Source organism: Diabrotica virgifera, chromosome 4, assembly GCF_917563875.1.
Source record: "Diabrotica virgifera virgifera chromosome 4, PGI_DIABVI_V3a".
In the NCBI taxonomy this organism is placed as follows: Eukaryota; Metazoa; Arthropoda; class Insecta; order Coleoptera; family Chrysomelidae; genus Diabrotica; species Diabrotica virgifera.
This window is the reverse complement of record NC_065446.1, coordinates 102,556,991-102,579,648: the sequence shown is the minus strand read 5'-3', so window position 1 is coordinate 102,579,648 and position 22,658 is coordinate 102,556,991. Positions and strand designations below refer to the sequence as shown.

The window sequence follows — 22,658 nt, the reverse complement described above, 5'->3', positions numbered from 1 at the left end:
AATTTTGTTATTTTGGGTGTAAATTTTTTCCACGGATCTCCGAGGGTACAATAACCGGAAGTGACACAATATAGTTGCAGAAATATTACCTACAGTAGGAAAAATGAAAGAATACCCATGAACGAACATATAAAACACGGTGTATTTTTCTGTCACCGCGTCACAAAAAAAATTAGCCGGCGCAAGTACATGTAATAATTATTATTACATGTACTTGCGCTGGGCAATTTTCTTTGTGACACGGTGACAGGAAAATACAGTGTGTTTTATATGTTCGTTCGTGGGTATTCTTTCATTTTCCGACTGTACCTACAGGTGATATATCAATCGACAGATATTGAAAAGTTAAGCTCGAGTATTTCGTTTCGGTTTTAATGTCATGTCCGGTTAAAAAAATTATGATTTTGGCAAAAATTACTAAAAATTAGTGAAATCGTATATCAATCGACGCAAAGTTACATGAAGACTTCAAATATGTATAGGCTTCCTATCGTTTAATTCAGGTGACATTGGGTGAAAATAAAAACCTCTAACATACGAACATAGAAGAAGAGTTTGAATGGAACAGATGGTCACGTTTATTTGTCCCTTAAAATATCGTGGTCATTGTCAGGCCACATGCACCTATTCAGTAGGTGCACAAAATCCTATGCTGAAACGTTACATCGCAGTACCTACCCTTAAATAAGGTCTATATTCTTTGATATATATATATATATATATATATATATATATATATATATACTCATTAACCGATAATACGAAGCCAAAAGTTCCATATTGCCCTATTAATATGAAGCCCGCATCGACAATACGAGGCCCGACTCCGGGCTTCCTAAAGATTAACGTGTATATGTTTGAGCCTAAACTGTACGCTGCACAACGCTATCAATAACACATTTTTTTTTTGGGCTTCGAATTGTCAGGGAGTATCTCCAAACATACGCCATTTAGTTCATCGATTTGATGGGTAGGGGGCGTCTCGAACATTAGGTGTATATTTATATTCACATTTAATATATTTACAGCGTATTCGAAGCCCGAGTTGATTCACATACAGTACGAGTCCCGTTGAATTGGCAACATTGCTTCAAAGTATTGGCGATTGTTTTTAATACTCGAGACACCTTGTGCGGATTTAATGAGCCAGCTTTCTAAATTGTGATGGTGTGTTTTATAGAAGTATATCAAAAATATATACCGGGTGCTGCATCTCATTACGCACCATAGGAATTACAATGCAAAAATAAAGAAATACATATTCCTGCTTCCCTAATTGTTTTAGCTAAAAGTCCATAAGACTTTTTTTGTAGCAAATTACTTTTTATATCAGATGGCATTCTCAAAAAACGAATTATTTTCGTCGTGGAGTGAAAATTGTCGAAAATATCTTCCCCTTTCCATCACCTATTTGAGTTATTAAGGAACAATCAACACCTTTTTTTTTTAATTTCAAAGATCTGTCATATTTATCATTTATAATAATACAATCATTAAAACAATTGTTGAGAAATTCTTTTACAGTCTGGCTATTATGGGCAGGACATCCGTCCATTTGGAACCACACCTCGTGGTCTTCTCGGACAACCTCTGCCAAAGCAGGCAAAATGTCTTTATCTAATAACATTATAAAACGTTCTGCAGTTAGATTTTCCTCGTAGAAAAAGGGCCCAATTAAGTGATGACCTATTATTCCCAACCAGACTTTGTCTTCTTCGGGTACTGGGTGCGTGTTTCTAGAAAAAGCTGCGGTTTTTCAGTAGCCCATATCCTACAATTTTGTATATTGGGTTCATTGTTCAGAGTGAAAGTACATTCGTCCGTAAAACAGATATTTTTTAACTACGAAAGAAAACCTTCAGCAAGAGAGCGGCCAACAATATGTGCCATTTGCTTCAAAGACGTTATTACTCATTTTACCAGACACCTTTTCAGGCACCATCCAGATAATAAGGAAGTTCAGTTAATCAAATCTCTAAAGCCCAAAAGTAAGGAACGTATGGAACTTGTAGCTGCTTTAAGAAAACAAGGATATTTTATTCTACAAACAGAAAAAAATATTACACGCCCTGTTAAAACTTCAAAAAAACTAGATCAAAAATACTTTGTTTGTAGTCATTGTCTGGGACATTACACTAAAGAGTTTTTAAGCAAACACGTTAAAAGCTGTAAAAATAGGTCATCGTCAAACCCAAAGAATTGTTTATCTGCTTCACAAACTTTTATGGCGATGGTTAATGTGAAAAACTCAACTTTTTTACAAAATGCTCGAATTAAAGACGAAGTATTCAGTATCATGCGTCCTGATGACAAAAGTGAAGCAGTAAAGAATGATACCCTAATCTGTATGTACGGCGAAACTCTTCTCTCAAAACATAAAAGAAAACAAATAATTAATGTTATTTCGAATAAAATGAGAGAGTTGGGCCGTTTACTTATTACATTAAAAAAATCATATGATATTAAAAATTTATTTGATGCCTTGAAACCAGAACTATTTAATTACCTAATACTTGCTACCAAAGAAATAAGTGGTTATAGTGTAGAGAGTAAAAGCTTCAAATCACCATCACTAGCGTTGCATACGGGATCCAACTTAAAAACGGTTTGTGATGTAGCATACAAACTAGTTCTAGAAAAAAAACGTCTTCCTGGTATAGAATGGATCGATCAGAAAATTAAAAAAATCGAAATTAAAGATCTAAGAAAGTTAATTGAGGGTCACTGGTGTAACGAACTGTCTAGTTTAGCTTTGAAAACCCTTAAAGAGAAACACTGGGAAAAGCCTTTGCAATTGCCACTAGCAAGTGATACAGGGTGTTTCATTGGGAAACGGAAATACTTTAATTGTAAATAGAGGTCACCGAGGCGGTTCTAGGTATACTACATTTTTTGCCCTACCGGCTTTTATAACCGAGTTACAGGGTGTTTTATCGATTTTGCCAATTTCTTTCCTAAGTAATAACTTTGGAACCACCCTGTATATTTTTTTGATATTTGGTACACATGTGTATCATCCAAAACCCAAACGACCGACAAACTAATCACAAGAAAAATCCAGGTCCGGATTAACAAAAAATTATAAAGTAATTGTGACCTTAAAACAACACCCTGTATATTGAAATTCTGAAAATCTGTTTGCATATTTGAAAAGAGCACAAAAAACTAAGTCTAATTGTTCGCTTCCATTTTTCGGCCAGACAATTTTATGACTTTAATTTTAAAATTATATTGAATTTTTTAAGAACTCTGACATTAAAAAGAAGCTATTGTTAACTTTTAATTATAAATTATTAAAGCTATTGAATAAATACTCATTTTAAAATTAATCAATACTTATTTACCACATTGGAACGACCCTATTAATCACAAGAAAAATCCAGGTCCGGATTAACAAAAAAAAAAGTAAAGTAATTGTGATCTTGAAACAACACCCTGTATATTGAAATTTTCAAAATTTGTTTGCACATTTGAAAAGACCACAAAAATCTGAGTTTATCGGTTTGCTTTAATTTTTCGCGAAGGAAATTTAATGACTTTAATTTTGAAATTAAATATATTGATAATTTTAAGAACACTGAAATTAAAAAGCAGATTTTTAAAGCACTTTTAACAATAAATTATTAAAGTTATTAAATAAATACCCATTTTAAAAATATTCAATAAGTATTTACGACATTCGAATGACCCACTTACAAATCACAACAAAAATCCAGGTCCGGATTAACAAAACAATATAAAGTAATTGTAACCTTGAAACAACACCCTGTATATTGAAATTTTCAAAATCCGTTTGCACATATGTATGAAAAGAGCACAAAAAACTACGTTTAATCGTTAGCTTCAATTTTTTGGCCAGACAATTTAATGAATTTAATTTTGAAATTATGTCGAAATTTTTAAGAACTCTGGGAACTCATAATAAAAATTTCGATATAATTTCAAAAGTAATGTCATTAAATTGTCTGCACAAAAAATTAAAGCGGGACATTAAACTTAGTTTTTCGTGCTCTCTTCAGGTGTGCAAACGTATTTTAAAAATTTCAATATACAGGGTGTTTTTTCAAGGTCAGATTTACTTTGTATTTTGTTGTTAATACGGACCTGTATTTTTCTGTGATTAGTAAGTAAGTCCTTCTAATGCTGTAAATAATAACTGATTATTTTTAAAATTAGTATTTATTCATTAACTTGAATGATTTATTAATAAAAGTGCTTTAAAAACCTGCTTATTAATTTCAGGGTTCTTGAAAATTTTAATATTTTTAATTTCAAAATTAAAGTTAATAAATATTTGCACAAAAAATCAAAGTGAATCTATAAACTCGGATTTTTGTGGTCCTTTCAAATGTGCAAACAATTTTTGAAAATGTCAATATACAGGGTGTTGTTTCAAGGTCAAAATTACTTTATGTTTTTTTGTTAATCCGGACCTGGATTTTTCTTGTGATTAATAATTGGGTCTTTCCAATGTGGTAAATAAATATTGATTCATTTTAAAATGAGTATTTATTCAATGAATTTAATAATTTATAATTAAAAGTTAATAATACCTGCTTCTTAATGTGGAGTTCTTAAAAAAATTCAATATAATTTCAAAATTAAAACCAAAAAATTGTCTGGCCGAAACATCGAAGCGAACTATTAGACTTAGTTTTTTGTGCTCTTTTCAAATATTCAAACAGATTTTTAAAATTTCAATATACAGGGTGTTGTTTTAAGGTCACAATAATTTTATAATTTTTTGTTAATACGGACCTGGATTTTTCTTGTGGTTAGTATGTCGGTCGTTTGGGTTTTATATTAGAGATATGTGTACCAAATATTAAAAAAATATACAGGGTGGTTCTAAAATTATGGCTTAGGAAAGAAATGAGCAAAATCGATAAAACACCCTGTAACTCGGATATAAAAGTCGGTAGGGCAAAAAATTTAGTATACCTAGAACCGCCTTGGTGACCTCTATTCATCATTAAAGTATTTCCGTTTCCCAATGAAACACCCTGTATAAAGCTTTTTAATGACTACTTAAATGCGCTATCAGCTGAATCGTTTAAACTACTTCAGGAAAATACCAATATTAGAAGTAATTATAAAAAATTGACAGAATGTATTTTGGCTAAGACGGTGATTTTTAACCGTAAAAGAGTAGGGGACGTGCAGTATTTAACAGTAGAAACCTACGGGAGGAACTACGATACACTTAATCAAGAAAGTTTTACAGAGGCACTCACTGAAGTTGAAAAGATTATATATAAAAATTATAGGCGTTTTGTAACTGGAGGTAAAGGCTCAAAACCTGTTCCAATTTTATTTTCATTCCAGACGCAAAAATACATTAGCCTTTTACTAAAAGTCAGACAAGAAACCAATGTTGTACCAGAAACCAATCCATATCTTTTTGCAAATCCTGATTCCGAAGATCGCTGGATGTCTGGCGCAAACACAATTAGAAAGATAGCTATTAATTGTGGAGCCAAACATCCAGAACTATTGACATCAACTAGATTTAGGAAACAAATTGCCACGACTCTGCAATTATTAGCCCTCGATGATGACGAAATGGAACAAATCGCCACTTTTATGGGACATACAAAGAAGACACATACCGAGTTTAACAGGTAATGTCAACTTTAAGAGTATGCATGCACTGTTAATTTTGGTTAGGATTTTTTTAAACTTTTTATGCTTGATATGATATATCATACATAATGTAATAGAATTAGCAACAATGGTTAAGTTTCGAAAAGTTTACTTTAAAGGTATCTCGTACACAAAATATTTCAAAAAGCTTTCTTTGAAAAATAGTTAAAACCGGGTTTTAATTGTTCCTTGTCCGAACTTAGCAAAACGCGTGTTGAGTCTAAATTTGTTTAATGAATAAACATTTCTTTTTAAAATTTACCAGCATATTTTCTTTCAGCCTTTCCGATATATTTGAATGCGATATATGAAAAATCGTTATTTCCCCTTTAATATTCGAAAATCGTTGTTAGAATGTATGCTTCATAAATCCGTATTTAAAATAAATTATTGTTCTATTAGACTCTCACTGTTTCCGATAAGGTAAATTCGATGGATACCTAAACCATGTATCTACATAGACATTTAAATCGTTTTAAAATTAATAAAATACTTTTAGACTACCGCAAGATATCTACCAGACTGCTAAAGTAGCCAAGATTCTTTTACTTATGGAAAAAGGCAAGGGAAATCGGTACCGAGGAAAAAAATGAAGTGAAATCAATATAGATGATAACGAATACTATAGCTCTGAATACGAAGGCGATGAAGAACCGATTATGCAGAAGGTGCTAAAGCGGGTTACAAGGGGAAAAAACCTGAAGACGAATTAGATACTGGAGATTCTGACAGATATGTGCATCAGTCAACGGAACGTGATCAACATAATGAAAACACATTATATAGAAATTATTTTAAAAAGGCGACTAGGCCGTTTCACGAATCTAACGAAGAAAATAGTGAAGAACCACCAACAAAAAAAACTAAAGGTATGAATAAGTAACAGTGTCTACGATCATCACAAAACAAAATTTTTTGATATTCCGCCATATTTTGTTTAAAGTTACGTTATCAATGAATAAATATAAAAGTAAAAAGATAAAAGGAAGAAAAAACGGGAATACCTAAGATTTTTCCCTACTTTTGTTTTTTCAAAATTACCACCGTTATTACCAGGTTAACATAGAAAATATTTTTGGCGGTTAGAAATTTTAATATTAAAATAAAACTTTAAATGAATATAGGTCATAACTTTTTAAACGACCACTTTACTTTTCTGCGCTTAAAATTTGGATTATTCCTGTGGATCCGTCCCTGGAAAAAATATGAAATAATAATATTAGATATTAAAATATTTAGTTAAAATATATTCATACCTGATTTTTTTTGTATTTTTTTAACGTTTTGACGTTTTTAGAATCAACCACGAAATCCATCCAGAGATTCAGAGCCAAATGGTCAGATAATGAAAAACAAGTTTTACTTCAGTACTTTGAAAAACATATTGAAAAAAAAATTACCCCTCGGAAACATGAATGTGACGAACTACTGAAACTACATCCACACGTGTTCGAAAATAAGGACTGGGTCCGAATAAAAACATATGTGTATAATACATTCCGTGAAAGGAAGTGATTGCTTATTTTTATTTTTACTGAACCACATACTCGTAATAGATTATTTTTAGTTCCAATAAATTACTTTTAAATAATATATATTTTATTTTCAAAAATGTTTAAACCTAAACAAATCCGATTTTTGTACGAAAAGATCATTTTTAAATATGATCAGGTACGCAATATAAAATAGTGAAAGTTGAGAAATCTGACAACCCTGTCGGGCTTCATATAGTCTGGTAAATATAAACATTTTATACAATTGGCTTCGTATTGCCTTCAAATGTTTGGGCTTCGAAAGACCTAAACCATATATCTACTATTTGTGTATTAAAATAACTTACCCCTCAAAGGTTGCCTTTACTAACTTTAGAATTTCCTATATAACTACATAAAATACACTCCTCTATCGGGCGTATTAAGGGTGGGCTTCCGGTTGTCTGACTAATATAGTGGGCTTGGTATTAATAGAGTAATGTGTATATATATATATATATATATAAACCGTTTTTTAGGCGTCAACGCCCTTCCGGTAGGGATCTATGGAGGAGTGTCACCGAGCCGCAAGCCCTTATCCCTTGCCGTACTGCTCCTCCATAGGCCGATCAGACACCAGCTTATACCAGACCAAGTCGTAGATTCTTTTTAGAATTTTAGACTACGACGTCAGCCTTTTTATTTTTCTATTCACCGGGCTGGGGCACAAACCTCGTTCGCCTCGACCGCATATCCACTATAGATTTGTCAATCGTGCGCCTCAGTCCGCTTGGCTAATCTGATCGACGAATATATTCTTTGATACGAAGTCTAATTATTGCTTGTACTTTACACTGATTTTTCATTTTACCAAAAGTTACAACTTTTCCATGAAATACGAAACATTGTCAAAAACAGCATAGCACTGAGAGACCCCTCTTTGATTTACAGTGTAATGTCCTGACTGTGTCAGTTATCTGTCTTTCAGTGTACATATCACGTGTACATACATGCTTTCCTCGCGATATAATATTCTTGTAGATAACTAAACCATCTTAATGAGAAAGAAGTACTGCCGAGGGAAGAAATATTTCGGATCCCAGAGGAGATCCATGATGACTTTAATGCCATCATCTTCTACATCATTGTTGTGTTGTGTTGAAAGTTAGGATGTGGTCATAACTGGCATATCAAAAGATCTTTTGGGCATATCACTGATGACCAATGAATTTGTAAAGGTAAATGTCAGGAGTAGTAAGCGTTTTTATAGTTGAATTTTGATTTTTCGTTGAAAAAATGTGTACTTATACTTAATAACAAATTAGCTAGTAAGGTAGCAATTGATTTTAATGATATTGTAACAATGTCAGGTACGCATAATAAAAAAATAATAGTAATGGGTAAAGCAAGCTGATTGCTTTCGTGTATCAATTAATCTGACTTGTCCAGTTGCTATAACACACAAAAACAACCAGCTCTAGTGCCCTCTGGTGCAATCAAACTATCGGCTCATAACAAAATATATATTATATTAAGTCAACAATTTTATACAAATAAAAAATAAACATCAGTGAAAAAGTAACAAAAATCAAGCAGTAAAAAATAGCACATATCTCCTTAATTTGAGAAAAGGAAGCATCTAGAACCCATCGGGTTACCTCAGCATGCAATACTGAACATTTATTCAAAAAGAAGCCACGTCCACACAAAATTGCTAGCTACTACTACAAAGGCTAGTCAGCAAGACGTCTTATTATAAAATATTGTGTATGGCCTTTTATATGTATCAAAAAGGATTAAAAGAAGTATCTACATTGCTAGTATTGAGAAACAAGTAGTGCTGATATATAAGATTACCAAAGGACGGTTTGCAATTGCTTAAAATTGTGAATTTATTTAAACATATTTCTAGAAAGACAATCCTGGTATGTTCTAGTCTTGTTTAACTTATTATTTATATATTTATATATCAAAAAGCTTAAATAAAAAAATTACTTTTTTCGAAAACATTGTTGAGGTTAGGTCAACAGGCTAAAGGTGAGGTTTCGATAGCTAAGATAGATTAAAATTGCTGAATTTGATGTCAACGTTGAAAAATTTATCACTTTTAGGTACTCCTGTTATTGAACTATTTTAAATGGGAAATAAGCCACAATTTTACCAAAAAAATTAATTTATTAACTTTCCGACGCCCAAGTCGGGTGTCGTTGTCAAAATACAAAATAATACTAAATAAACAAAAATGTTGTTGCTTAGTAAAAAAATCTTCTAATACTTTATTTAATCTATTATTTAATATAAAATTGTGGCTTATTTCCCATTTAAAATAGTTCATTATAAAAATACCACAAGGAAATAACTTCAGAACAACATCCTGTTATTGAATTTAATAATTGATGAAAGTGGAATATAGCTTCTAAATAATTTTAAGCGATTTAAAAGATGTCATTTAGTATTTCAAAATCCAAAATAAGAGTCTTTAAGTAAAGGAAATAAGAAAGAAAAACCTATATAATAAGGTTTTAATCAACATAAAATTATATATGATCCAAACAAAAACAATAGGGGAATAACTTGACAGTGACAGTGACTTCTGTCAAATATTGACAGGATAAAGTTGTGTACAATATTCAAAGTTTACAGCCAACGCAATACCAATGAGGTCAATATCACATCAGTAACTTGTAATAGGGTGAAAAAAGAGTAAACATGAATGAATAATATAGGCTACAAATAGGATGGAATCCTATTTTTGTGGCGTATATGGAATGGACAAGCCTCAAAAGATGCATTTTATAGGCAACCACCCTTACAGCAACAAAGGAAAATAAAAATATAAATGAGCGAGCCCATGAATGTGGCAAAAGATCAAGAAGTAAACCTAAAGAGGGAGTAGCTGGAAATTAGGAATATGGAAAAGATAGGAAAAATTGATAAGGCTATAACGGATACATATTGTATTTACACGTTTATAGTTAATATTGTTTGTGACTAGTGCAGAACCATCTAGTAATACGTTAAAAAATTCAAGATGGATGTTCGCGAGTGGTAAAATTATGGTTGGCTTTAGTGAGTGTGTCTTGCCGACTACCCTACAAGTCTAATCGTTTTTTTGTATCTACTACATCCATTTTAAAAAATGTACTATTAATATGGAATATCACAAAGTCAGTACTTCTAAGACAGATCATTTTATTGCGCAATAATGGAAGAACTACCTCATGCAGGCTGGCCACTTTGTGTAAACGGGTTTCAAACTAACATTAGGTATTTTTTGGTATTTTAGGTTCCGTCTTGATATGCCAAACACTTATTAAAACATTTAACATGGGACTAGATGACAGCTTGAGCTTTTCATACAAAAATAAAAAAATACATACAATATAAAAAATTTAGGAAACACTCTAGTCTACTGTAAGAATACTGTAAACACCATTTTTATGAAGTAAGAAACACCTATAATCTATATGACTACGATTTATAAAAATCTTTCTCAAATTTTCATTGGGAATCTCTTTCTATTTCTTATAATATATAAGGTAAAACTCTGATAGTCCACTAGTAACATTGGATTTTACTTTTCCTTACGCGTATTTTTATTTCTAAGATTCGTTTTAAAACCATTACTTGAATAAATAGCGATGGAGTTGTCTGGAATAATACATATGATGTAGAACGTGCGAATATATCTATACAGTGCGTTCTTCTGCAAATAAACGTTATTCTAAAACTTTTAATACAACATTTGCATAAAAATCCACCAAATATCCAAAATATCTAAATAAAAATGTCAAAATCTTACACACAAAACCACGCAGAGAATACAAAGATAAATACAATAAAATATAGATAAAAGTACAATGAAAGACATGAGCTTTGGAGTTTTGGATTTCATATTTCTCGGTAGTTAAAGCTCTTCAGTTCCTTTTTCTTTAAAGAAGCTTAATATTATTTCGTGATTGTGATGATTTAGGTCATCAAGGTTCCACATCCATGTATTTTCCTATGCAAATTTTCATAAAACGCTAATTACTAATATGCCTTCTTTATCTTTTCAAGGTAACGTTTGAACTGCATATCACTGAAATTGTTCTTTGTAAAATTTCCAATTTAACGCCAAATGGTCATATTTCCAGAGACATGTTAAGAGGATAGACTTGGCTAGGGATATGCCACTCAATGCATCGGGGTGTAACGTCGACATAGGATTGAGTGGTCTAGCCATCTTTGTCAGTCACATGCGCGGGATCGTTTGGTTAAAAGAGATAGATAGACCACCGATCGACTGTTTCCATGCTGTTTCCGCGATACGCTTTTTTGAGGAGTATGCTGAGTCTACGCTTAATATGTCATTGTCAATGCATATTTCTCGTCCACATATTGCATCAATTTATGTGACATCTGACATTTGACGTGAATCACATCAAATGTCACATTTCTGGTCAAAATATCACATAAATTTACGTGAAATATGACATTTGACATGAAATGTAACATTTGATGTAAAATGTGATGTTTGATATGTCTAATTTCTTTAATAAAGTCGCTACAAGCTTTTAAATTATTTTACAAATGATGGAAATTATTGTAGATATTCAAATTTAATTCATTCTTGAATGTCTCAAGATATGGTTTGACGCCAGTAGAGAAGGATTCTTCTTCTTCCTAGGCATATATAGGTTGTCCCAAATCTCTTATTATCTTCTTGGTATTCCATAGGTTTAGCTCATCTATTTCTAATGGTTTGTTATAAACCTTAAGAAGAAAAAAGAAGGAAAAAGAAGCCGAACCGAAGAAAAATATAGAAAAAACGCAAAAAGAGAGAAAAGAAGAAAGAAATCAAGAAAAAAGAAAGGGTAATACAAAAAATTATCCATATAAAGCAGAAAAGAAGCAAATAAAACAGAAAGGAGCATATAGGTACAGCGAAATAAAGGAAAGATGACGAAAAATGTGAAAATGAAAAAAAAGTACTTAGAAACGAGGAAATAGAAAACTAGGAAAAACGAGAAACTTGAATTGTTTAATAATGACTCTTTCTATTAGAAAACATTTACTTTATGTATATGCATATTTCAGATACTTGCGGTTTTTATAAAATTGTCCTTTAAAAGTTACTGTTAATTATTGTTTACTGTCTCGTTCCGTCTAAAAATGTTACAATATAGAATATCTTTTTCTGTGTAATACAGAACAATTTGGTAAATGATAGCCAACGGCCTGATGACGTTTCGTGTGGTTGAATACCCACTGGGTTTAGATTTTTAGGCGGAACAGCGTCAATTAAAAAAATAACTATTTATAAAAAAGCATTACCCGGTTTTCGTCCAGGATAGAACGCAATAATCCACTTAATATTATGCATAATGCAGTATCAAAAATAGAAAAGTGACTATAGTTAAAACTATAGTTAAGACGTCGGTACAAAAAATATAAATTATACAAATATGTACAAATTATTTATCATTAGAGAGATCCTAACTAATCCATAAACATGGAAGGTACATCCCAATATCGACATTCTTAAACTATTAATATATACAGGTTTTATATCTAATCCATCCCTTAGTTATGTTAGCTGTGTGAAATAATTACTTTTTTTTAAAGAAATAGGAACTTTAATTAAAACTATAGTAACGAAGTAAAAAGTTGGATCTAAAAAGCAATTTTACACATTTTGTTTCACATTTACGGGTCTATGTATATTTATTTAGGCCATTTTTGGTATCTTCTCCATCTTTGACAAACCTACAGACCAATTTGAATAGAAAGTTTCTATGGTTCCCTACCTATTTCATTAAGTGTTAAAATATCATCACATTTGACATTTTTTATCACCAAATGTCAATTTTTATTGACAGTACTGGTGAGTGGAACTGCTATGATATAATATCCTGTGGTTGTTGATATAGCACGTAATAATAGTTTATGACCAGTTATGTAGCTATACCATTGATTGTGACTTTTTATAAATAAATCTTTGACTTTTACAGATCACTTACTAGTAGTTATTTTATCATAAAATGTTCGGTTATTCACGTAGCATCAATAGTCAGTGGTAATGTTATAATATAATGCTGTTTTTTGTTAGTATATTACATAATAATAACACTTTCATGACCATATGACCAGTTTTGGTTTATAACTGTTTTATAACCGAATAGCCAGTTTTGTTGATATATGTCATATGTCAACATACTAAATCAGATATTTTGTGATTTCACTATAAAGTGATAATGTTACGATCAAGTGTCAATCAAATGTTCCACTTTTGTTCGTTTAGAAAAGTGCTATAGGTATATACTGTTTTCCTGGTAGAATACTGAATAATGGTTGTTTTAATAATAATGTTGACTGTTTTGTTGATCTAGCAGTAAATGGCGACATTTTTGTGACCGGATGTCAAGTTTTATTGACATTGTTAATAGTTTTTGTTCATATTATAGCACGAAATGAGGAAGTTTTTATGACTTAATGTCCAGTTTGTTTATATGTTACTGCCAAGTGCTTGTTAATAGGGCTTTTCATCGATTGTCGTTTGTTTCGAGCTTCTGTCATGTGTCACATAATATTAATATATCTACGTCATACGTCTTTATTTTGTATCATTGGCAATACCAATAACGTATGACGTAGATATATTAATATTAGACGACACATGACAGAAGCTCGAAACAAATGACTGTGAATGAAAAGCCCTATACCAACTGACGTTATGACGTGAAGTTTTATTGACATAATGCTAATAAGGCTTTTCAATAGGACTTTTCATTCACAGTCATTTGTTTCGAGCTTCTGTCATATGTCATTTATAATCCGTGTATATTAATGTTATACACAGATTATACAACATGTGACAGAAGCTCGAAACAAATGACAATCGATGAAAAGCCCTATGCTTCTCATTATGAATAATGATAGTTTGATAATTATTCTTCATTTAACTATTGTAGATTTGCTGTTCAAATATTCAAATTGTAAAAAAATGTAAAAATTGCTGATTAGATTGAATCCGTGTCGTGAAGTTCTCGTCGTTCGAACAATCTACGTGTTTTTACAATAAATCATCTACCAACATTAACAAAATTTTCTACATATTTATCATTAACTACTAATCCATAAAAACATATATAAATATTGCACACATCGGTAAAACGATACACACAGTATTACTCTAGAGACAATATCATGGGCTCAAGTGAAGGTACTAGTCATTTTATCATTTATTTTACATAACCCATTTGTTTTAGTTTTATCAAATAATGATTTTGTGTTTTTACTATATTATCATTATCACACAAATATCAAAAATACAGTAGTAAGGAAAAGCAAAGCGTAGTTTGGGGGTTGTAGTATGAGGTTTAAGTAAGAAGTATTAAATTTTTTTTGGTGCACGTGATTGGAGTGCACGTTTTTGTTACAAAAGGTGACATACACTGCCTGTTTAATCTCTAAAAGGATATTTTACGTTTTAAATATAAATACAATTACATAACTAGAAAACTAAGAATACGTTTAGTTATTGAAGTATGAAACTTTAAAATTATGATGTAAGGATGCTTAACTCATAACGTTCTTGATTAGGTTTTTTTTTTATGATCCGGCTCAAAGGACCATATATATAATATCAGTTATTGGTTACTGAGTAACTTCAAAGATGTTGTGATATAATCTGTTTACAACATTTGATTTTTAGAGATCACATACTGGTTAGACCAATGCCCTACCTGTACAATTTGAAAATTAACAAAAAACATGTAAAATATCTTTTTTTTGATTAAACACATTCGTAACTGGGTAATTCACTTTAGGACTTCTCGAATTACTGTGATAATATTCTCAGATTGTCCGCTTATTATAAAAACAGTTTATGATTGCGACGACCAACAGATAAATTGCTTAGTAAGAGTACGTGTAGATATTATTAGCCTAATATAAAATGGAACACCTATTCAACACGTGAACAAAATAAAGATAATACTAACATGTTCTGATAAGTATATATACGTAATCTATAGATTTATTTCAAAAATATCATTTCACGTGGAGAACTAGACATTTATTATTTAATTATACAGCACCTTTTAAACCTTAAAGACCCCTCAAACAAATACTTCTATCAGACAGAAAAAGATCCCGCGCCTATGAAGCTCCTCAGTTAGCAACGAGCAGATGCTGGTACTGCCCAGCGGTGGGATAGGGCCAGTTGTCCAGTTTCCCATTGTCCTGGGGAGTGGTGGGAGCTGACGGTGGTGCCCCTACCTGTCCGTTGTTGGGATAATATGGTCCCAAGGGTGTTGAGTGCTCGAACGGCAGCTTGCCGGAATAAACGTCGGGACTCAAAAATTGGTTGGAAGACTCAAACACGGATCTAGGGGGGAATTGCGGGGGATAGTGGCCGTGAGGGAAATAATATGTGGATGGGTCGGGGGACAGTGCGCGACCTGCTGGGGAGTGGTGCGGGGCTTGTTGATGGAGTTGTTGTTGCATTGCTCTTTGCTTGATGTAGTTTGAGAATTCGGTGGGAGACATTCTGAAAAAAAAAGGTAATTAGAAATAAAATATTGACATACTGAATAGAAATAGAAATTAAATATTGACTAAAACAGTTTTTCTCGTTCTACTGCCTTTCCTTTTTTTTGTTTTAACTTTTTTGATATATGTATGTTTTTACAAACATTCACAACCATATAACCAAGTTTGTTATTTATTTTTGCTGGCAACATGTCTTTTTGTGTAAGAAAATCTTTTACTTTCTCAATTTCCTCTAAGAAATAACAATCCGAACATTGCTGATTAGATGTTTATCTCTTATGATACTGGGAATAGGCCATTTTTGGGAAAAGTTCTTCTTCTTCTTTGAGTGCCTCTCCTATCGGAGATTGGATATCATTAGGGCGATTCTAATTTTATTTACTGCTGTTTTGAACAATTCGTTAGTGGTACAGCCAAACCACTCTCTCAAATTTCTCATCCAGGACATTCTTCTACGGCCTGGATTTCTTCGTCCTTGGATTTTTCCTTGCATTATATTTTGTAGGAATGTGTACTTTTGTCCCCTCATCAGGTGGCCTAAGTATTCAAGTTTTCTCTTTTTTATATTCAGTAGAACTTCTGGCAATTTAGAGAAATTTGGCAATTTTCTAGAATTTACCAGCAATTTTATTGCTGGAATCAAAGCTTATGATTATATATATTAATAATATATGTATGCAAAGTCCGCAGATAGTGTGCTACTTTTTTTTATAAACAAAATGGCGCCCTAAAATCGTGTTTTTTTCAATTATTGCTCTATAACTCCGAAGATTTTAACGTTACAACAAAAACAATCAAATAAAAATTCACCGCAATTAAATTGTGCATATATGTTTTTCCCGATCTGATCCGATGAAAATTTTCCTCGGAAAATGCGGGTTTTTAGAACAAAATCTTTAATTTTTAAATAAAGTTTTAGATAAGTAATTATCTACCGATAATTAAATAATTTGGTAACTTAAAAGCCTTCTTGGTTTAGATTATAGTTCCAGAAGCTGGTGAAAATTGAACGAATATTTTAGCAACAATTCAATTGTTAATTAATAATTTACGGTCGCAATAATAACCAAAATAATTATGATACACTATTTAACATTTTGTCGACAAAATATAAATTTTTTATTTTTTTGCATAATCTTTAAATGTTAAAAAAAATAGTTATAAACAAATTAACGTTTCTCAGAAAGTTTTTATTATATTCTAATTTTAAAAAATAGTTAAAATGCGTATTTCAAATATCTTGAAAATGAATGCTTTAAAACTTTTTTGCAAACAAGTTATGAAACAGCAAAATAAACATACGAATACTACGTTGTTTATAATTTTTTTTAATTCTTTCAAAGCGTAGAAGTGAGTTTAAAGTACAAGCTAATTATTTACAAAAAATATCGATTATTAGTTTAATGGTTATATTTTAATTAAATATTATAAATATATTTTTTTGTAATTTACACGCGCGAAAGTAGACTAATACAGTACTGTAGCTAAAATTTTCACTCGAAGCGACGACCGCCCGCGCGACATACACTTAATAAATAAAATTATAGTATTATGTATGCTGCGTGTCAGTCGCTTCGAGTGAACATTTTAGCTCCGGCTCTGTATCAAGCAAGCCTACTTTCGCGCTAAAAATTACAAAAAAAAGTATTTTTAATCTTTGATTAAAATATAACCATTGAACTAATATTTGATATTCTTTGTGAGTAATTAGATTGTACCACAGACTCACTTTTAAACTTTGAAACAATTAAAACAAATTATAAACAACGGAGCAATCGTAGGTATATTTACTTTGCTGTTTCATAACTTTTTTGAAAATGGTTGGAAAAAATTTTTAAAGCATTTATTTTTAAGACCTTTGAAATACGCATTTTAAGTATTTTTAAAAATTAGAATATAATAAACAATTTCTGAGAAATGTTAATTTGTTTATAACTATTTTTTTTAAACATTTAAAGATTATACAAAAAAATGAAAAATTTATATTTTGTCGACAACATATTAAATAGGCATCACATCTTTATAATCTTTCTAAGTTTGATCAATGTCTCATGATTATTTTGGTTGTTATTGCGACTGTAAATTGTTAATTAACAATTGAATTGTTGCTAAAATATTCGTTTAATTTTCACCGGCTTCTGCAGTTATAATCTATACCAAGAAAGCTTTTATTTTACCATGTTATTTAATTATTGATAAATAATTACTTGCCCAAAAAATTTATTTGAAAATTCGAGATTTTGTTGGGAAAACCCACATTTTCCGAGGAAAATTTTCGTCGGAGCAAATCGGGAAAAACATGCCTCTATGTAGAATTAAATTGGGATGAATTTTTATTTGAGTGTTTTTGGTGTAAAGTTAAAATCTTCGGAGTTATAGACCAATAATTGAAAAAAACACGATTTGGGGGCGCCATTTTGTTAAATCTGCGGACTTTGCATACCTATATTATTAATATATAGGATCATAAAATTCGATTCCAGCAATAAAATTGCTGGTAAATAACCTTTCTTTGTACTTTACTAATTAGACCAGCGTATTATAACTATTCTTTTTTCAAAATTTAAAGATTATGCAAAGAAACGAAAAATTTATATTTTGTCGATAAAATATTAAATAAGCATCTCATCTTTATAATCTTTATAAGTTTGATCAATGTGTCATGATTATTTTGGTTATTATTGCGATCGTAAATTGTTGCTAAAATATTCGTTTAATTTTCACCGGCTTCTGGAATTACAATCTATACCAAGAAAGCTTTGATGTCACTAAGTAAGTAATAAGTTATTTAATTATTGATTAATAATTTCTTACCTAAAACTTTATTTTAAAATTAGAGTTTTTGTTGGAAAAACCCGCATTTTCCGAGGAAAATTTTCGTCGGAGCAAATCGGGAAGAACATATCTCTATGCAGAATTTAATTGCGGTGAATTTTTATTAGGATGTTTTTGTTGTAAAGTTAAAATCTTCGGAGTTATAGAGCATTACTTGAAAAAAATACGATTTGTCGGCGCCGTTTTGTTTATAAAAAAAGTAGCACACTATCTGCGGACTTTGCATACGTATATTATTAATATATAGGATCTTATAATTCGATTCCAGCAATAAAATTGCTGGTAAATAACTTTTCCATGCATTTTGCTAATTAGCCCAGATTATTCTACATTTCCTTCTACTACCAATTTCCATAGTTCCCGCTCTTCTGGCAATGTGACTGAAGTAATTTAGGTATACTCCCTTTACTTGTTTTAATAGTTTGTCTTTTCTATGAAGCTCTGTCCAGGACACGCGAAGAATTCTTCTGTAGACCCACACTTCGAAGACTTTGATCTTACTTCTATCTTAAGAGAGCATTTCTCAGCTGCCTAAGTAGCAATAGGAAAAATAAGGACATTGGCCAACCTAAGCTTACCTTGTTATTGTTTGGTCTTTCCATATTTTAATTAATTTAGCTGCTGCGATAGCTGCTGATGAGGAGCTATAGCCATTGACGGTTATCAGGGAGTCTAAGTAACAAATATGTGTACTGGCTTCGAAATTCGCCACTTGGTGTATGTGTGGTAGACTATTATTTGTCCTGTCAACGATCATTATTGTTTGTTTTCCGGTGTTGATCTGAATTCCGAATTTTTTGCGTATTCGGCTTAGCCTTTCGCTGATGGTAATCATTTCGACTTTATTCGCTGCTAGGATAAGTGAGTCACCTGCTTATCACAGGTTACTGATTTTATACCTTCTATAGTGATTCCTCCAGCCCGCAGTACGCAGCTCTCTATTTAACTTTGGCCGAGTTTTTATCTTACAGATTTATAGATATAGATACAAATCCGCATTGTTATTCGGCTATCTCTGGAAGTAGAAAGTTCTTTAGCAGTTCAATGATTATATGTATCAGGATTTTGCTTGTATGAGGAATAAGGGCAATGGTTCTGTAATTGCTGCATACAATCATCAGGCAATTCACCTGTGACCCACATAATGTGTAACACTGGGTATCTACTTGTATATTCTGTCAAATTCTCTTCTATAAATACGACCCATAGAACAAAAATTGACTTACCTATTAGCTCTTTTGCTGCTTGTTTTCAACTTAGTGCTACCAAATTTCGTTTGAGCAAAGGTAGCCGTAGTGAAGGTTAAGGGCGTAGTAGTTCTGGGTATGAATGCCGGTACGGGCGATGGCGAGCCTTTGTAAGAGGTGTTCAAAGTTGGTGATGGTGCTAAGGAAGGTGGCGACAATTGATTGATGTGGTTATTGGGCGGGGCCTGGTTTCCGTGGTTTCCGTTATGCTAAAAAATAAAGAATTATGTTATTTCTTGTTTACTAAGTGAAAAGGTTTTATATATACAGATATAGACGTCACTTATATTTTTTTCGAAAATTGTTTTTATAATATTTATTTATTATATAACAGATTTGCTGATGGCAAATCTGTTGTATTTACCTATTTATTTATTATATAACAATGGTATGGGTACCAGAGAGGCATTATTCTCCTTCAACGGGCTGAGACAGAGATGTTTGGATGTTAACCGTTCTCTTTACGTCTGTTTTATAGACTTCAATAAAGCGTTTGATAAAGTACAACATGATCGACTCATGGAAATTCTGAAAACTAAAAACCTAGATGAAAGAGATTTAAGACTAATAACACACCTCTATTACAATCAGCGAGCAATAGTAAGAATTGAAAAAGAAACATCTGAAGAAATGGAAATAAAGAGAGGAGCAGTCAGGCAAGACTGCATACTATCACCTCTATTATTTAACGCTTATTCTGAAGAAGTAATGCGAGAAACTCTGGAAGATGAAACAGTCGGCATAAGAGTAAATGGAGTCTTCGTTAACAACATCAGATATGCAGATGATACAGTAATAATAGCCGATAGTTTACAAGACCTGCAAAGACCCATGAGTAAAATAGTAAGGTGTAGTAGGGAGTACGGACTCTCTCTTAATATCAAAAAGACGAAGTTTATGAAAATTAGTAAAAACAACCATAATACTAACGAAATCTTAATAGTAAAGAGCCAACAGATCGATAGAGTAAAAAACTACACTTACCTAGGAACACTTATAACAGAAAATAATGACTACACAGCAGAAATCAAAGTCAGAATCGAAAAAGCACGTTCTAATTTTATGAAAATTAAAAAGGTCCTATGTAGCAAAGATTTAACATTACCTCTTAAAGTACGCCTAACAAAATGTTACGTATACAATGTACTATACTATGGAGTGAAATCATGGACGTTAAATGTAGAGACAACGAGACGACTTAACGCCTTTGAAATGTGGACCCATAGAAGCATTATGAGGGTTTCCTGGGTAGATAGAGTTACGAACAACGAAGTACTGAGAAGAGTAGGTAAAGAGAAGGAAGTTGAACTTACATTTAAAGAAAGAAAACTACAGTATCTCGGACATGTGATGCGGGGCGAGAAGTATGGCATCCTGCGACTCATAATGCAAGGAAAGATAGATGGCAGAAGAAGCATCGGAAAAAGACAAATTTCATGGCTGAAGAACCTGAGAGAATGGTTTGGATGCAGCTCAAAACAACTATTTAGAGCTACTGCCTCAAAAATCAAAATAGCTGTGATGATTGCCAACCTCCGTAGCGGAGATGGCACCTGAAGAAGAAGAAGAAGAAGATTTGCTGAAGATAAACTAGATGAATATCAGGCCGATTTTAGAGTTAATAGATCAGTGACAGATCAGATTTTTTACACTAAAAGAAATCTAGACTACCTGCTTTGAACATAAGGTATCCCTTCATAGTTGTTCATAGATTTTAAACAAGCGTATGATAGGATAAAAAGGAATAAAATGTATGAAGCCATGAGCCCCTTCGTCATACCCTCAAAACTGATTATGTTAGTAAGAATGACTCTGAATAGCACACTGAATCGTGTAGTATGGAGAGGATTCTCATCGGATGAATTTGAAGTGAATAGAGGTCTTAGACAAGCAGATCCGCGTTACTTTTTAATTTGGTATTGGAAGAAATAATAATCAGAAATAGTTTTAAATTAGAAATAGTTTAACCGAGTTAAATCGACCGGATCCATCTTCAACAATGAACATCAATGTCTGGCCTTCGCTAATGATTTTACTGTTCTAATGGAAAGAATTAAGAAATGTTATAAAATAATTAGAAAAAGAGGCAAAATATTTTGATCTAGAAATAAACCAGGAAAAGGCAAAGTACATAATACTTGGACATACACAGTAAAAAGAAGAGGGATTTTTCGAGACAGTGGTCTCGAAAGAGAGAAATCCAAATAAGTATGGAGAAAAACAAAGTTAAGGATATATAAAACGCTGGTAAGGGCCACATTGACGTATGGTAGCGAAGTATGGACAATGAAAAAAGCAAATACGGAAAAATGAGAAAGATGAGAAAGGAAAATGCTCAGTGAACAGAGGTCTCAGGCAGACCTGCGTTACTTTTTAATTTGGTATTGGAAGAAATAATAATCAGAAATAGTTTTAAATTAGAAATAGTTTAACTGAGTTAAATCGACCGGATCCGTTTTCAACAATGAACATCACTGTCTGGCCTTCGCTGATGATCTTACTGTTCTAAGGGAAAGAATAAAGAAATGTGATAAAAAGATTAGAAAAGGAGGCAAAATATTTTGATTTAGAAATAAACCAGGAAAAGGCAAAGTACATGATACTTGGAAATACACAGTAAAAAGAATATTTCGAGACAGTGGTCTCGAAATAGAGAAATCCAAATATGGAGAAAAACAAAGTTAAGGATATATAAAACGCTGGTAAGGGCCACATTGACGTATGGTAGCGAAGTATGGACAATGAAAAAAGCAAATACGGAAAAATTAGAAAGATGGGAAAGGAAAATGCTTAGTGAACAGAGGTCTTAGGCAGATCCGCGTTACTTTTTAATTTGGTATTGGAAGAAATAATAATCAGAAATAGTTTTTAATTAGAAATAGTTTAACTGAGTTAAATCGACCGGATCCATCTTCAACAATAAACA

General features: G+C 31.9%; 2 protein-coding genes across 6 annotated transcripts in view; one reads left to right on the top strand and one right to left on the bottom strand.

Annotated features, from left to right (window-relative positions):
- Positions 1-2,230: 2,230 nt before the first annotated feature.
- On the top strand, positions 2,231-7,234 carry LOC126883628 (uncharacterized). Its single transcript, XM_050649281.1, has 4 exons — positions 2,231-2,807; positions 5,108-5,621; positions 6,143-6,512; positions 6,941-7,234. Exons 1-3 carry the CDS (start codon positions 2,231-2,233, stop codon positions 6,234-6,236), a joined length of 1,185 nt encoding a protein of 394 aa, XP_050505238.1. The 3' UTR covers positions 6,237-6,512; positions 6,941-7,234.
- Positions 7,235-8,624: 1,390 nt separating this feature from the next.
- LOC114326699 (protein Tob1) overlaps positions 8,625-22,658 on the bottom strand; it is a 356,611-nt gene continuing 342,577 nt past the window's right edge. For all 5 annotated transcript variants that reach the window (XM_028275113.2, XM_028275114.2, XM_028275115.2 and 2 more), the window contains 2 exons: positions 19,712-19,941; positions 8,625-15,648 (listed from right to left, as the gene is read on the bottom strand). In XM_028275113.2, coding sequence (XP_028130914.1) covers positions 15,270-15,648; positions 19,712-19,941 — 609 coding nt within the window. In that variant the 3' untranslated portion in view covers positions 8,625-15,269. The remainder of the gene's footprint in view (positions 15,649-19,711; positions 19,942-22,658) is intronic.

Coding starts and splice junctions, on each gene's coding strand:
- LOC126883628 (XM_050649281.1), top strand. CDS start 2,231: ATGGTTAATGTGAAAAACTCAACTTTTTTACAAAATGCTCGAATTAAA. Junction 2,808..5,107: donor TTTGCAATTGCCACTAGCAA/GTGATACAGGGT, acceptor AAAAATTGACAG/AATGTATTTTGGCTAAGACG. Junction 5,622..6,142: donor ACACATACCGAGTTTAACAG/GTAATGTCAACT, acceptor AAATACTTTTAG/ACTACCGCAAGATATCTACC.